The sequence below is a fragment of the Parasteatoda tepidariorum genome, chromosome 8 (assembly GCF_982258835.1).
Source record: "Parasteatoda tepidariorum strain Cologne lab strain chromosome 8, Ptep-v5.0, whole genome shotgun sequence".
NCBI lineage: Eukaryota > Metazoa > Arthropoda > Arachnida > Araneae > Theridiidae > Parasteatoda > Parasteatoda tepidariorum.
In genome coordinates this window covers 38,796,196-38,813,143 of record NC_141762.1, presented here as the reverse complement: position 1 = coordinate 38,813,143, position 16,948 = coordinate 38,796,196, and the positions used below count along the sequence as shown (strand labels likewise).

General features: G+C 30.4%; 1 protein-coding gene across 1 annotated transcript; it reads left to right on the top strand.

Moving 5' to 3' along the window:
• The first annotated feature begins 2,365 nt into the window (after window positions 1–2,365).
• LOC107437282 (cytochrome P450 18a1) lies at window positions 2,366–16,000 on the top strand. Its single transcript, XM_087150135.1, has 8 exons — window positions 2,366–3,048; window positions 4,866–4,993; window positions 6,634–6,740; window positions 9,818–10,119; window positions 11,321–11,427; window positions 12,435–12,690; window positions 14,061–14,251; window positions 15,697–16,000. Exons 1-8 carry the CDS (start codon window positions 2,858–2,860, stop codon window positions 15,873–15,875), a joined length of 1,461 nt encoding a protein of 486 aa, XP_087006261.1. The 5' UTR covers window positions 2,366–2,857; the 3' UTR covers window positions 15,876–16,000.
• The last annotated feature ends 948 nt before the right edge of the window (window positions 16,001–16,948 follow it).

The following is a 16,948-nucleotide window of genomic DNA, read 5'->3' as shown; positions in this document are numbered from 1 at the left end:
ACATTTAATTATTTTAGAAGTGACTTTGTGCATAGGTCTTAGGCTAATAGGAAAATCTGGCTCTTTGCAAACTGCTAACATCACTTTAGAAGTTTCATTCTAATTAGCCTAACAAATGCTGTTTGCAGTGTACAAAAAGCCAGATTTTACTAATTAACCTACAACACAGGTACTAATTTTTACTCTTTTAGAGCAGTGGTCCCCAACGTTCTGGCTGTAAACAGGACATATTTTGAAGATATGATCAAATGTGAGTGGGTCTCCCTTGGAACAATAAATTGTTTCCATTTTAATTTAATTATCCCTTCTGGTTTGTCCGACTTTTTATAGACGAGTGGTTAACGGAGCTGAGATAAAGCTTAATCTGAGATAAACTTTAAACTAAGATTCGTCACCTAAAGCTGCTGTGTCACCTAAATTATTATAATTTATTTCATCTAATTATAATAATTTATGTCACCTAAAGTGGCATAAATTTTTTAATGTTTGTAATGTATCATTATCAACGATTACCCCCAGATGGAACCGTCTCATTGCAAAGAAACAAGCTCAGGATTCTCATTGATTTAACGTTCTAGTAAGTTAAAATGTTAAATCACTTTATATTTGTTTTTTGGTGTAACTGTATTTTATTTTGAAGGCATGTTTAAATACAATTAAATTAAAATTAATAAATCAAAATAATCTAAAATATAAGATCCCCCCCCCCCTCAGTGGGCCGCGGGAAAATTATCAAACGTTGACAAGTCCACGGTGATAAAAAGGTTGTGGAACACTGCTTTAAACAACCTCAAAACAAGCTAAGGTATAAATAAAATGACTTCATACACCTCAATAATTACCTGACTTCCTTTAGTTGAAATAAGGTGTAAATTTTTTTATACCTCAAAAATACCTCTTGTTATGAGTGTCAGAAAACCAACCTGTATACCTTAAAAATCACTTCCTCAATCTAGATAGTTGATATGAAGTGAATTTAAAACAACCTCAAAATAAACTGAGGTATAAATAAAAGGACTTCATAGACCTCAATAAATATCTCACTCTCTTTAGTTGAAATAAGGTAAATTTCTTTATACCTCATAAATACCTCTTTTGTTACAAGTGTCAGAAAAACAACTTGATATACCTTATAAATCACCCCATCAGTCTGCTTGATATGAAGATGAAGTGATTTTAAAGCAACCTCAAAATAAGCTTAGTTATTAAGGTATAAATAAAAGGACTTCATACACCTCAATAAATACCTCACTCTCTTTAGTTGAAATGAGGAAAATTTTTTTATACCTTATAAATACCTCTATTTAAAACAACCTCAAAATAAGCTTAGGTATAAACAAAATGACTTTATACACTTCAATAAATACCTCATTCTTTTCAGTTGAAATAAGATAAAATTTTTTTTATACCTCATAAATACCTTTTTTGTTATAAGTGTCAGAAAAACAACCTGTATGCCTTAAAAATCACCTCAATCTGCCCGGTTGATTTAAAGTGAATTTTAAACAACCTCAAAATGAGCTGAAGTGTATGTAAATCAACCTCGTACACCTCAAATACAACCTTTATGAGGTATAATTTTTATAGTTCTTTTCTCAGAAACCTCAAATGTACCTCAAAACAACCTCGATAGCTCAAAAATACCTTAAATTTTCGTATGGGCTGCGACTGCAGCCCCAATAGCCCTCCCTAAGTCCCCCCTGAAAAAGAGTTCTACGTGAGTTTTCAAAAGCAGGACATTCTAATTTTAAAAAAGATATTGCCAAGTTTGAAGCAACATGGCTGAATAATCCAAAGGGTGTTACAGATTTTTGGCAAGCTTCTTATGGGCTTGAACTTTTAGCTGTTACAGAAAGAATCTATTTTTTAAAATTTTATTCCTGCTCACCCGCGCCTTCGTGCAAAAAGAAGTTAACGGTTATTTTTATTAAGAAAAGGATAAATATAAATTTAAAAATTAAATTAAATTAAAAAAAAAGTCAGCATGTATATAATGTCTATATCAGCAACATTTATTACATGTTTGCTTATTACTTTTTCTTTCGACCTATAAATTCGATTTATTTACTTTTACTTGCAACAGTTTGATTCGTATCAAAACCTGACTAACCCAAATTAAATACTTCAGACATCATTAAATTAAAATCTCTAATTTTAATAATTTACACAAAATGTATTGTTTCTAGTCTTTCAAGTTTTTTTAAAATCATAAATGTATTTGAAATAACACGTTATTATCTCAAAACTGCATATTTGGATTAGATAGTGCTTAATGCGCCCACGAATAACTTCATTTGCATATCTGATTGTTGATAACAAAAAAGTTGCAACCAATTTTATCATCTCGGCGCAATTCTCGAATTTTGAACTACAAATTCATATTGATAGATCTCAGACATAAGATACTCAGATTATATAAGATGCAGATGACAAAAACGTGTTAGATAAATTATATATTTTAATATGTATTTATAGATAGCATTTGTTTATCTCGTGTTAGGATAAAGAAAAAATAATAATCAGCGATTTCTTTTGCATATGATTAAAAAGAAGATTGTTTTTCTGCCTGGTTAATTATATAAACCAATTTCATAAAACACGGACATGCTTGTCAATAAGCATAATGTGTTTCGAATTGATGAGCTCCGATTAGAAACACACTTATGTAACTGACCTTCGCATCCAACAATAGTGTTTCCGTTTTAAATAAATTTCGTCGTATCTATTATTTTAAAATGGGAGCTCTGATTATTTTCTTCTGTGATATCATTTTGGCAAGTTATCTGATTCCTGCAACTGACTATTTAAGTTCCCTTATTTTCGAAATTTCTTAAGTATTCAAAGTTGTGGAGTAATAATGGAGTTGACAACAGCTTTACTATTTACGTGCTTAATTGCTTTTATTATTTATTTGATTGCTGGACGGGATGCTCGCAAATTGCCTCCAGGTCCTTATGGATTACCTTTCGTTGGTTACATCCCATTCATGAGCTCTAAGCCGTATTTGGACTTGCAGAAATTAGCGAAAAAATATGGCAGCGTTTTCAGGCAAGTGTTCCATTTTTAAAACTATTTAAAATATTAGTTCAGTATAATTAAAATTCTTAGTGGCGTTACGGAGGGTCATGTACCCTGTAAAAATGATTTATTTACTTTAGTATTATTTTCGTATTTTGCGCATACTAATAGTTCCTTTAAAGAGGACATTTACGTTTATGCTTGAAACTTATTGAATTGATTTTTTAATATAAATTTGTCAGTCTTTAATTGCCCCTCTCCCGAAAAAAAGAAAAAAACGTTCAGTAGTGTCGAAGATTCTGTTAACTGATTTCATTACCTCAAAATAAACAAAATTATTTATTAAATAAAAGTTTTATGAAAGATGTTTCTTTATCACTACTTAAAATATGCGTTTTCAAATTACTCTTCAAAAATGAAAATAAAAATGTACATTAAAAAAATCATAAATAATTATTCCAGCGAGGAAAAATATGGACATTTTTTAAATCCTTATTTGGGTTAGTTTTATTAATGATAAAATTAAAAATATTGAGATTAATTTGATGAAATGAAGTGAAAGAAAAGGGTGAATGTTAAAAAAAGAAATGCCTTTTATTTTCATGCCAAATTAACGGTATTGTATTGAATTGATAATAAAATTAATTTAATTATAAAACTAATTAATTGCAAAAATAATTAATTATAAAATTAATTAATTTCAAAGTAATTATAAATTACTTAATTATAAAATTAATGAATGCGAAATTAATTTATTACAAATTATTTAATTATGAAATTAATGAATGTGAAATTAATTAAATTTAAAATTAATAAATGTGAAATTAATAAATTATAAAATTAACAAATATGAAATTAATTAATTATAAAATTAATTGTAATATTTTAAAGGGCGATCTTTTGAAGTACGGCTTGCACCGCGAATTTACAGGTGGGAACCGGTTTTCTAGTCGGATCAGTGGCCAGCGTATATGCAGAACAGTTTTAAAAAGAGAGCTAACATTTCAAGCTATGACAAAGATGATTTTTGACTTGATCTTTCGACCAAGATTAATTAAAATCATAAAATTAATTAAAAAAATTGTGAAATAAAAAATAAAAATTATTTTAATAGCATGGTTGCTTTAACAACATCTATATTATGATAAGTTAAAATTGTAAATGATTCTTCGATTCCAAACCAAAAAATACATGAATTTAAAAATTTTTTAGAAATTCCTAGCACTCTCCGAATATCTATAGTCTTGCTAGCGCTCTTCTAAAAGTTTTCTCCGCTTATCGGGAAACTGTAGCGCTCACCTTGGAAACCTATCACCGAAAGCAGGGTTTTTTAAAGTTTTTTAGTGTGGGGACCCTATAATATTTGCGAAAATTTTGTGGGGCCCAATAAGCAGTGTGCAAATCCGACATACGCTTGAAACTGTTAGTTTGAAGTCATTAACTTTAAGACATAGAGCAATGTTAAAATTTTAAATACGTGACAAACTTGAAAATATAATAAAATAATAAAAATGCGTTGAAATGTTTTTTTATTTGTCTTTAAAGTTTCATCTATATCAGTTTTCAAATACATTGTGAAATTATTTGGTAATTGTAAAATTATTATAATAAGTTAAAGAAATATTAAAATTGCTCACATTTCTGGCGATCGCTTCTAAAGATCGGAACCCGCAGGTCTAAGAAATTCTGATCTAAACCATCATTACTGATTAATTAGACAGAAGCTTTGATGATTTTATTAATTAATTCCTTGTTTCTACTGGGAGATTGAATAAATATAAGTTAGATGATATTTTTTCATTTGTTGGCCTTTTTTCATATTTTTGAGTAAACATTTGTTTTTACAGATTGCGTTTAGGTACTCAAAACACTATAGTTTTAAGTGACTATCAATCTACCAAAGCTGCTTTTTTTCAAGATGCTTTTATGGGAAGACCACCTGTTTCACCTTTTGAGCTTAACAAAGAAACTTTAGGTAATTAAAATTACTATAATCATATTTTTTAAAATCATTTTTCAGCAAATGCAAAAGTTATTAAAAAGCATCTCATATTTTTCTTCGAAAATCCGATCTTCAAATGTCAGAACTGTAATTGAAAGTGTTATTGAAAAATGATATTATTCCTTAACAATACTAATGTAAAATTTAGTCTCTTTCCACGCATCCATTTTTAATTATACTTAAATTGAATTAATTTTCACGTTTATGAGAGGAAAATAATATAATCAAAATTTTGGTTTCTTTTCGACTAGCTGTAGTGCTAAATTTTAAATAAGAACTCTGACCCGGATTAAAATACAAGCATAACTTTTCTCCTGATTGCTAGAAGTAGAATTTAAAGTTAAAAGAGTTTTTGACATCTCTCGGACTAGCTAGAGAGCTCGAATTTTAATTTGAGCTTTATACTAAATGACAATACAATTTTTTCTCGTTTTCCTATGACTACATGTAAAATTCATCATTATTTTATAGCCAAACAGAATTTATTTCCAATTGAAATAGTGGCCAGTTTCTGACATTAACAAACTAACAGATACGAAACTGAAATAAAAATTAATAAAATATTTAAAAAAAGCAAGTTTTTAATTTGAACTAAAAAGAAGAAAGCAATTTTATTTTTGTTGTATGTAAAAGGAAAAACGGAGGATACATTTTTTAAAGCAGATTTTTAGCATTCCTATAATGTTTCATGTTTTTCGTCTTAGATGTGACAAAAATAATTTTTTTCCTTTTTTAGTTCATTTAGAAAATATGGTTACCCGAAAACTTTTTTAATATGCTGTATGAATAAAATTATTCAAGTAGATTTTATTGTGAAAGAGTGAAGTATAATTTTAGCGTTTTTCAAAGTAATGACGGGATAAAATGCTCTACTAAATTTGCATGTCATCGAAACATGTTATTGAGGCTCTTTAAAAGTAGAAATATATTAAATTTCTAATATCATATCTCACAGATTAACTTGTTTTAAAGACATAGATTTTGCATATCGGGATAATTATTTTATTATATAAGGCTGAAAATCAGATAATTTAAGTAAGTTTTTACAAAATGCAGTTTAAACTCAGTACGTAAAACCATAATTTAAAAAAAAATATTCCTATACATTTATGTTCGTAGCCAAGGCCTACTAAGATGGTGATATTAGTACGCCATACTTGCAACGATTGTAAATGAGAAGCTTTGTGCATGAACCCAGCTCAAATGTTCCAAAAGATTTTCAATGAGTTTTTAACTATCGGCAATATACCTACTTCGATTAGAACAAGAATCGGGCACAACTGCATCATCAGTCTTCTCCTATGTAGTAAATAATGTAGAGAAAAGGCAGACATATGTTAAATAGTCTTTTTTTTCAATTTCAATTTTCTTTCATTAACAATTAGTGTAGCTGGGCTTACCTTGTTGCACTAATTCCTTTAAAATATGAGCACGTTCTGCAATATATTATTTAAGGTATTCATTTTGAAGGAATCACTGGTTTATTAACGCATTCAAAAAAGCTCTTTTTAGTTAGTATTGAATAAGTTTATTAAAGAGTTAAAATTGTTCTTTAAATGGTTTTTTAATAACTAAACATTTATAAAACATGTGATGGTTTAATCTTTCATTAGAAACCGGTGCTTTCAATGAATTACCATGGAAAGAGCAAAGAAGATTCTCCCTTCACATGCTCAGAGATCTCGGATTTGCAAAAACACGAATGGAAGAGCACTTGAAAGTAAGATCTGAAACGATTGTTTCAAAACAAGATATAATTATTTAAAGCTAGATATAATCTAGAATAATGAAATGAAAGTTTTGTACGTTTGTGTTTTTCTTATAACCCAAGAAAACTGATCCGACAAAACTGCTCTGGAGACAAAATATAAAATTAAACTGGGTTAAGGCGCATGTGGGCATCCAGGGCAACGAAGAAGCTGACGAAGCAGCCAAGATGGCCATTGGGTTAGACACGGTGGAACTCCAAGGGCTGAGGACCCCAAAACAGGTTAAGAGTAAACTGAGGGATAGTATCCTTATTAAATGGGCAGAGGAGTGGAGGAACTGTCCAAAAGGGAGGCAAACCTATGATCTCATTAAAACACCATCAACTAAAAGGTTACTTACAAACTTTTACCTAAATCAATTCATTACTGGCCACGGAGTGTTCGGAGTGTATCAAAAAAGGTTTTTCAACAAAAGTGGTATCTGTCAATATTGCACGGAAGAACAAACCATTCACCACCTACTTTTTGATTGTGCACGCTTCCGGGCACTCCGAGGGGATATCTTTACTAATAAAACTGAGCATCAGATCTTCTCAAGTAATGACTGCAAAAATATCGTCAAGGAAATCATCAGGGTCACACTAGAAGATCTACTAAAAGTTAATCAGGTCTAGTCTCACTGGCTCTCCTCTCCAGATCTTCATTCGTTCCCCCAGTAGAGCCATCGGCCGGCATCCGGGCACGCTTGCTTTTACTTTGTGTGCCTCTTGTGTTTTAACTTCTTGCTAGTCTTGACTTGTATACCTCTACGGCCCTGACTTGTTGCTGGTTTTAACTTTTAAATTTTAAATCTTTCGAGCGCATGTAACTTTTTTGTATTACCACTGGTTGGTTTTATTTTCATGAGTCCCTATTGATTCATGGTTTTAACTATCTTGATCACTTTGTACCCCTTTTGGCTTGTTATTGCTCTTTTAACTTGTCGTTGTTATATATTTTTAACTTTCCCATTTTGGCTGTGTATTGCCAGTGTTTTATTTCTTGTGAATGTTTTGGGTGCTTCTTATGGCAGCGAGGCACGGCCATAATAAAGGTCTGTAGACCTAATATAAGGATCTTTTGATTCGGCTGTCTCTTGCTCAAAACACAACCAGTTTTTACTTACTTTATCGCTATGCATTGTTCTTTATCATTCTTGTGTATTGTAAATTTTGTATCTGATGGCCTGTTGCCATCCATCCACTTGATGTAAATTTTGTATTTTGTATTTTTTGTATTTTGTATTTTTTGTATTTTGTGTTTTTAATGCCTCTCCCGTATGCCCATAGATGGGCGGGTCGGGGACATACAATAAATAACCCAAGAACCGTTTGTTCTATCTTCCTGAAATTTGAACAGCTGCTGTAGGAAGTAAATTTAGACAACAATCCTAAAATTTGTTAGAAACTAATAAGTAGTTCATTCGGTAGAAATGTTAGAAAAATGGAATTTTATATTTGGTTGAGCGTTAGCCACCGTTTTAAATTAAATTTGTAAAGATTCTAGTTTTTTTTAAACATTTTAAGGAAAATATTTTTACTCTGTGGCGGGTTTCAGAAAAAATGGTGCCTTCCGTAGCTTAATCTTGACCGTGAAATCACCACTACCATCAGCAGATTGCGGACGGGGCACATGAGAGGTATGAAGATCATGCCCGACGGCTCTAGAACCTACGCAGATTGTAGGCACTACCCGGGGATTCAGCTGGATCGAGGCATATCTTCAACTGTATCTCTGTTGCCTCGACCCTCTTTAACCTCATCGACCTCAACTGCTGCCATGACACCCTTTATTCCGAAAAAGTCGGAGATGTGGCCAGGACTGTGCTCCATGCCTTCGGTCCCATTTGACTTGTACTTTAACCTTTCTGCACTTGTCAAACGACAACAACAACAATGAAAATATTAGTGGTGTTTGGTAGCTTGTAGCTCGATTAGATAAAAAGGAGTTTATGTTTCTATAAAACTAAATGATGCTTAATTAATTTGGCAGTAGGTACTAATTCAAATAAAAAAATAAATTATGTAAAAAAAAAGTGAAATTAATGAAAAAGCGGTACTAATTAATTTAGTAGAAAATTCGCTATACTTTATTGTCGCCAATAATGCTTAATTAATTTTGGTAATAGACACTACTGGGAATTGGTGCAGTGTAAATACGTGACAAATGCACTAGTGCAGGTACTAAGTGCTATGGTGTATGAAAGCACGTAGCATTTAAAAGTAAGATCTTTAGCGGGCATCTAATCGTATGATTTAAGAGGCATTTAAAAAGTAGAATTTTTAACGGCTGACCTAAAAATTAAATCTAATGAGCATTTAAAAGTAAGATATAATGTGTCACGTGCTTTTTATAACTCACATTTTCGTCATAATAAGCATTTAACAATGGATATAGAAACTTTTCCGGTTTTATGCTTTATATACGCAATGTGCGATGGAAAATCAGGTTTCCTTAAAATTTGAGAGTATTATAAAACCAATTAAAAAAAGCTTTTGCTTATTAAATGCTTTTCCCTACAGCATAATGGAAATTTATGTACCATTGACATTTTTTATGAGCTTTTTATTATTCATATGGAGTATATAATATCTATATAGTTAATGTTTTTTTCTTAATGTCACATGAGATTTTCAGAAAAATTGATATCTATTTCGTTTTAGATCTACAAACTAATCTGATAGAATTATGTTGTTAAATAATACTAGAAAATACTAACAGGGTTTTTTTCTTTGTAACTTTTCCCTTTTGTCTACAGGATAAAATTAACGCCCTCAAGAGTCGCAAATACATTTGTATAGAATGAAAATACTTCAAAATACATTTGTTTTTTATTACAATATAATATTTTCTTATTGTCTCAGGACAATTTGCTAAACAGCTTCCTCTATAACGTGAGTAAACGCAACTCAGAGGAATAAATGTGTTATTATTTTTAAAGGTTTAAATAATATTGTAAAGCAAACATGAAATTAATATTTAATATTTTTCATAGAATTTTTTGAATTCATTTCATATTATTATCTTATTTCTCCCTTACTTTTTCTAGGAAGAAATTCATGATTTGTTAGAACATTTTGAAGAGTTTGGAGGAAAGCCAATTGTTCTTAAGCCTCTTTTAGCTCCTAGCATGTCTAACAACATAGCCACGCTTGTTTTCGGGCAAAGGCTAAAATATGATCATCCAGTGCGTCGAATGCTGGATAAGGGTTTAGGTGACGCTGCTGCAGCCGCTGGACAAGTAGCTTGGGAACTATTTTTTCCATTCCTAGCCAGCGTTGTAAAATTGCTTGGTTTCGGTGGAGCTGCTAAAATTGCTAAAACTCAACAGGAAACTAAAGAATATATCCAGTAAGCATACATTACCTAGATGCTGTAATATTACATTCGTATTTAATTAATACGAAATTTAAAGATGTGATATTCACTGTTAGAAATTTGGTTCTGCAACTACAGTAAAATAATCGGCTGCAGTCTGTCCATCTAGTGAGGAGTAAAGTATATGGATCGGAACATTTTTACCCTTTCGGCCTTGAAACCAAATGTAATTCGTATAATTGAAAAGCCGCGAATTTTGTAACCATTTACTACTAGCATGATTTCAAAACTGTAAAAAAGAGGAAATTTAACTGGACATTGGAGTTTCTTGTATAGGCTTTTCCTCATGTTTGGAGTTTAGGGCGCAAATGGAGGATTTCTAGGACTCAATCTTAAAGATTCGAGGGAGGAACTTGAAATATGCTGCAAAAACATTCTTTCTCTAAATATAAATATACATTTTTTTCGACGCATTCGGATTTCTGACCCCCTAAATTGAGAGGGTTGGCGAGAACTGGGAAATATGGTCCCAATGGTTTGATCATTAGAGTGGTCCAAAGTTTGGATCGTTTATTGTTAATTTTATTTTTTTGAAAATTTTACCATATTTCAAACACAATTATTAAATTCGTTTATATAAAGATAATTCCATGCAAGATATTATTTTTGGTAAATATTTATTATTTTATCTTAGAATATAAAAAAAAAATTGAATTGTAAGGTATATGCAATTCTTTACATCATTCCAAAGAATGCAATTTTACGTGACAAAATACAAAATCTGAGAGAAATCGGTCTAATAATTCATGGAAAATCGAATTAAAAAAAAAACAGCTTTTTTAAAATTCGATTTCTTAGGAAATATTCAACTGATTTCGCTGAAATTTTGTATTTTGCTATGTGCAATTACAATATTTAAAATGATGTGAAAAATCGTATATCTTACGATTCAAAATTTTTCGACTGCTATCAAATAATATATTAAAAAATAAAATGTATTTACTATTATTAAACAACTTTAAAAAATACTGCTGCATAGCAAAGCAAACCAATCTTAAATTTTGTTGCATTATTAGTAAGATTTTTTCTAAAACTGTTTATTAGATTTTTTCTAAAACTGTTTATTAGATTTTTTCTAAAACTGTTTTCTAAAACTGTTTGTTTATTTTCATGCATTTAAAATTTATTACTTTACTACTAAAGCATTTTATATAAAAAATATTTTTTCTTCAAGCAAACAAATTGATCAACACGAGCAAACTTTGGATGAAAACAATATAAGAGATTACATTGATGGCTATTTATTAGAAATACGAAAAAGAAATGACAAAGCTTTTTGCAGTAAGTGAGATTTTCTTTATTACGTAGAAAAAAAAAATCAATAGTTTCTTCTCTCAATAATAATAGTAAATCACTATTTAAAATTAAAAATTTTAAATAATTATTTATTACAATCAGTATCAATAAAGATAGTGATATTAGAATAAAGAATATTAAATATTGCATTTATTGATATATTTATAGTTAATTATTATTTTGGTTGCTTTGAAAACAATGGCTAATTGATATTTAAACTAAGGAAGCTCCGCCTAAACTTTACGCAATAAGGCCCCGAGTGACGAAGTGAAAATAAAAAGTAGAGGAACATTAAATCAAATTATGAAGATTTAATTGAAAATAAATTTTTTGTCATAGAAATCATTTTTAAGGAAATATTTTTAATAATTTTTTGTGCTATGATGTTAAACTTCGGAAAACATTCTATGCATTACACTATTATGAATCCTTTCATGTTTACTGTAAAAAATCTTTTCTTTCTTTTTACAAATACCGTAAATATTAACTGTAAATATTTTTTTTCCTTCTTTTTTAAATTTTTTTCTTCTTGTTTCATTATTAATATTTCAGGATGAATTTCTTAATTAATATCTGTGGATTACTTACTTTACATAAGAATTATAAGCGAAGTACTTGGAATAATGTATTGCAAATGTTACTACCTGGAAAAGTGTCGAAGACTATAAATAAACTTACACTATTTTATTTAAAAGTCAATGATAAGCTAGAATAATTTTTTCATCTTTAAGACTAAGATTAGGCCATTATTCTGTTTTTCAATCTGCTAATTTCAAAGTTGCATAGAAATTTGAAATCGATTCGGGGACAGTAGAAACAACTGAAATTTTAAACTTATATGTAAAACCGTTAAATGTTGGAGAATTACGCGCACTGCTCAATTCACTCCTATGATAGCCAGAAAATCACTTTCGTTTTGAACTTATTATCCTTATTTCGGTGAAATGTTTTTACTTCTCAGTCATGTTATAAGTATATTTTCCTTATGTTAGAGCCTGTACTTGAAGACATGGTTGGAGCTTTCTTTGGTGCAGGTAGTGAAACAGTACGTCTTACATTGGATTGGCTTACACTGACCATGGCGGCTTTTCCAAATGTTCAAGAAAAAGTAGCAGCAGAAATTGAAAGTGTGATTGGCCGAAACCGTACCCCTTGCTGGAAAGATCACGCAGACATGCCTTACACTGAAGCGACCATAATGGAACTAATGAGATGGCGAACTATTATTCCTATAAACGTTCTGCGATTGTAAGTAACGAATCGAAGATTGGCATATTTGATCAATTTTCAATAACACATAAAATTAGCAATTATCCACTGCTTTTGCAGGCTTTCATTTCATTTGTGTGCCATATTTTATTTTATTTTATTACCGGTGTTGAGCAGCCAAATCGATTCTGAGTTTGCAACTATCAATATTCAACCCAGTATCCTTGTAATTTTAAACCCGACCCAGAAGACAGGAGAAATCCCGGATCAAGCATTGGGAAAAACTGGGTTTCGTGTAGGACTTTTTTGATGGAACTAATCCCATTTGTGTTACATGGAGAGAAAAACCACAAAAGCGGCCCACTGTTTTGCATTCTGAACAATTAACCGTCTACCACGGATGACATTGTACGTCTGTGCAATGGTCGATGAGAGCCGGGAGAAGAATTCGTATGAACCTTCCACCGATGGGATTCGAACCTGGGGTACCTGATTGGAAGTTAAACACTTTATCCCCTCGAGCCATCGCGGCTCTATGCGTTTTTTTTTGTAAAAATGGTTATCATACTAATTAATTTTTCCTTCACATTAATCAAAATACTATTAGTTTATCGAAACACACACTGCGCAATTATCAGAACTATTTCGGCCAATATTTTGATAAGCCAACTTTACAAGTTGTTCAGGAGAGCGTGCTTGGTGTATACACCATTATTTCTATACAGGTAATGAAATATTTTACGTATTTTGTGGATATTTAAGGAAAATCCAGGAAGATTATTGAATAAACATCTACAATGCTATAGAATATTTGATGCAAAATGCTATCTTTAGAAAAAGTATAGCTTTCCGCTATATTGCACAAGGACCTAAATATTCTTATGGGTAGTGCAAATATTAAGAAGCTAGTGAATCATATTAAGAGAAATCTGAAAAACATTCAAAGCTCTGGGTCTTAAAAATATCTTGACAATTCCTTCATTGTTAAATTTCGATTTTATCCTTTAAATCTGAATGTCACATCAAAATGTAAACATGTCTCACAAGCTTCAAAACAATGCGAATTTATATAGGGAGGTAAAATATCAAAACAAAAACATTTGTGAATGAGATACAAAAATTTACAGCAATGAGAAACTAAGCCAAAGTAATTATAGCAAGGGAGAAAAGTTCAAATAATCATTAAAATTTAAAATACGGTATGAGCGTAATTAAACTCATAATTTCTTCAGAATAATTTTATCTGATCTCATGTTCATACAATTTTTATTACAATTTATGGAGTAAAAAAAATTTTACCATCTCTTAAAAAGTCAAATTCGGCAGTTATAGTTTTCGTTTTTTTTAATTTTTATTTATTTTTTTTTTTTAAAAATTGCGAAAACTAATCTAATTTATTCCTTTTTCAGTACTTTGACGGATACAGAACTGAATGGTTACTTTATTCCCAAAGAAAGTTTCGTGATCGCCAACTTGTGGGATATTCATCACAACCCTGAATACTGGGGAAAAGATGCAGAAGAATTTCGTGTTGAGAGATTCCTAACGGATGACGGGAAACAAGTGAAAAAATCGGAATATTTCATTCCATTTTCAATTGGTAAGTAGAGCTCTAAAACATCTATTAGACATCCTGCTTAAAGAAAAAAAAAATCTTATTTACTATTTTACCTTTACACATCAAAAATGAGAGAAAAAGATAAAAAGACGTGGCACAGTGTTCCGTCTACTGGAAGATGAGTACGATACTCTTGAATTCGAACTCTTGTTTGTTTAAAGCAACGTTGCTTTTCGTTTTCATTTTTAAAAAAAACTTAGGCCTTACTTCATGATGAGAGTTTGCGCCTGCTTCATAAAAAGCAGTAAAGGGCACGGGATGGAAATTAACTAAACTTACGCAAACTGTTATGAACTGTTTCAATAGTTATGAAAATTGCATATTATTTTTAAAAAAGCTTTATTTCATATGACCAAAAGAATTTTGAAGGATAGCATGAAAAAAAAGAAAGAAAAAAAACGTAAGAAAAATTTTCCTTGTTGTTACAATTTCACATCACCTTAAACTGAATCATATTTCGATTTCAAAACTGTTTTAAAAGCAGCAAAATATTAAAAAAAATTTAAAAAAATGAAGTTTTATTTTCAATTTACCTATTCACACATAATGAACCTGATAAAAGTTATAATTCTCTAAATCTAGTTGTAGAAAATTATAATGAATGGTACAGGATGATAAAACTCATTTGCGTAAAGATAATTTCATTTTAAAATAATTTTTAATAATTATTTATTAATTAATTATTCAAAGATTTCTTAATAGTGTGATATAAGAATAAATAAAATTACCACTTGTTAATATAATTTTAAGTACTAAATTCCGAACTTAAGTTAAATCGGTTGAATAATTTCAAAAATATTCTTTATTATAAAAAACATAATGATTTATTATAAAAAGCATGAATTAAACCTTTCTACATCTAATTTATTTGCGAATTAAATTCATTTTATCTGTTAAAAATTTTATTGGAATTGATGAAAGATATGATGCTTTATCTTTGATTGCGTTAAAAATCGATAGTTGAATTATGCAAAGAAAGTGTACCTTTATACCTTTTTTGCCAAAAACCCCCCCCTATTAAAATTAAATTATTTACTAAGAAACATGAATTATTTTTTATAACCGTCGTTGAACAGCTGACCCAATTTTGAGTCAGCTGTTTACGACTACTAATGTTTGACTCCGTTGTCTTGTAATTTTGAACCAGTCCGGAAGACAAGGATACTCCTGGATCAGTACCCTAATAGATATTTGTTATGGGAACACGGCGGACTTTGTAACTAGACAGATTTAACGTGCATCCGTCACCATTCACACGCGGAGTCTTCGGCCGGCGGGATTGAACCCACGACCTCTTGGACATAGACCTAGTGCCCTACCAACCAGGCTATCCCGGCCTAAAACATGAGTTATTAGCGTAAATTAAGTATTACGCGTGTATTATTTATTATGTATGTTAATGGATACATGTATTTATTTATTTTTAGGGAAGCGGCAATGCCCAGGAGAATCTTTTGCGAAAATTGAAGTTTTCTTGTATTTTGTTTCAATTCTACAGAAATTCAAGATCTCTTTACCACCTGGAACAAAGCCAAATTTTGACGGAGATTTAGGGATTGGTCTTTGTCCAAAGCCGCATGAATTGTGTTTGACCAAACGGAATTGACTGTACAGTTATACTTGAACACTTGAAATTTGTTTTTGTGTGAAATAGAGTTTTAATTTTTTCATATGTTATTTTACTTCACTCATTTTCATCTTCCTTAATAAAAAATGTTTTCATTTTACTAAGTTCGAGGTTTTCTTTTTTGCATTTTTATTGAGTTACATATATCCTAAATTCAAATTCATGCAATTTTAGTATAGTAGTATAATATCATATCGTATAAAACCAATGAATTAATCCCTCTTAAATTTATCTGAAAACATGGTTTAAAATTTCAGGCTCGAGCTGGTTCAAACTGATGACAAAGTTTTTATAAACTTTTTTATTGCTTTCAAAAAAAAAATTAGTCCAGTTATTAAGAATAAAAAATTTAAAATTTATTAATTAATTGTGATAAAAAGGTTTTAATGTCTAAATTTCTTGTTTAGGCATCGAAGGCCTAACAGTTAGACCGCAAAATTTGGTCTTTATCCGACATATATCTCGGAAAGACTCGGGCTTTAAGAAATCCTATGTATCTCAGGCACGGGTGGGCTCGGATTAAAATTCTTCGGACTCAGGCCAGCGGCCACGGTTTTTCAGGTCACGGCTTTTAAAAATTCCGATAGATTTCATACTCTATAGAAAATTCGACACAATTATTCAATAGTTTTATAGTTTTTTTTTTAGCCACTTTTGGTAGTTATTGCTTTAGATTCAGGTATGTTTGTGCTCCGAAAAAAATCCGGATTTCTAGATTTTTTACTACTTGTGATTCGTAAATCGACGATGGAAAAGTTTTAGGAAATCATCGATTACATTTATGTATAAAAATTCTTGTATATTTTATTTCGAAATATTAGAACTGGAATTTATACTTGGCGTATTTTTCATTTGGTAATATTTTTTTCTGGTAGAACTATAAACGTGATTAGAGATAAAGGTAAACTTATGTATAATTATTCACTTTATAAGGACATTAATTTTTTGAAATGCGTCATTAATGAATTTACTCAAGAAATTTTCAGGATTTTTGAGTTGGGCTCGCAATCACCCCTGCATAGTTATTAAAACCCAGTATTTTTAATATTATT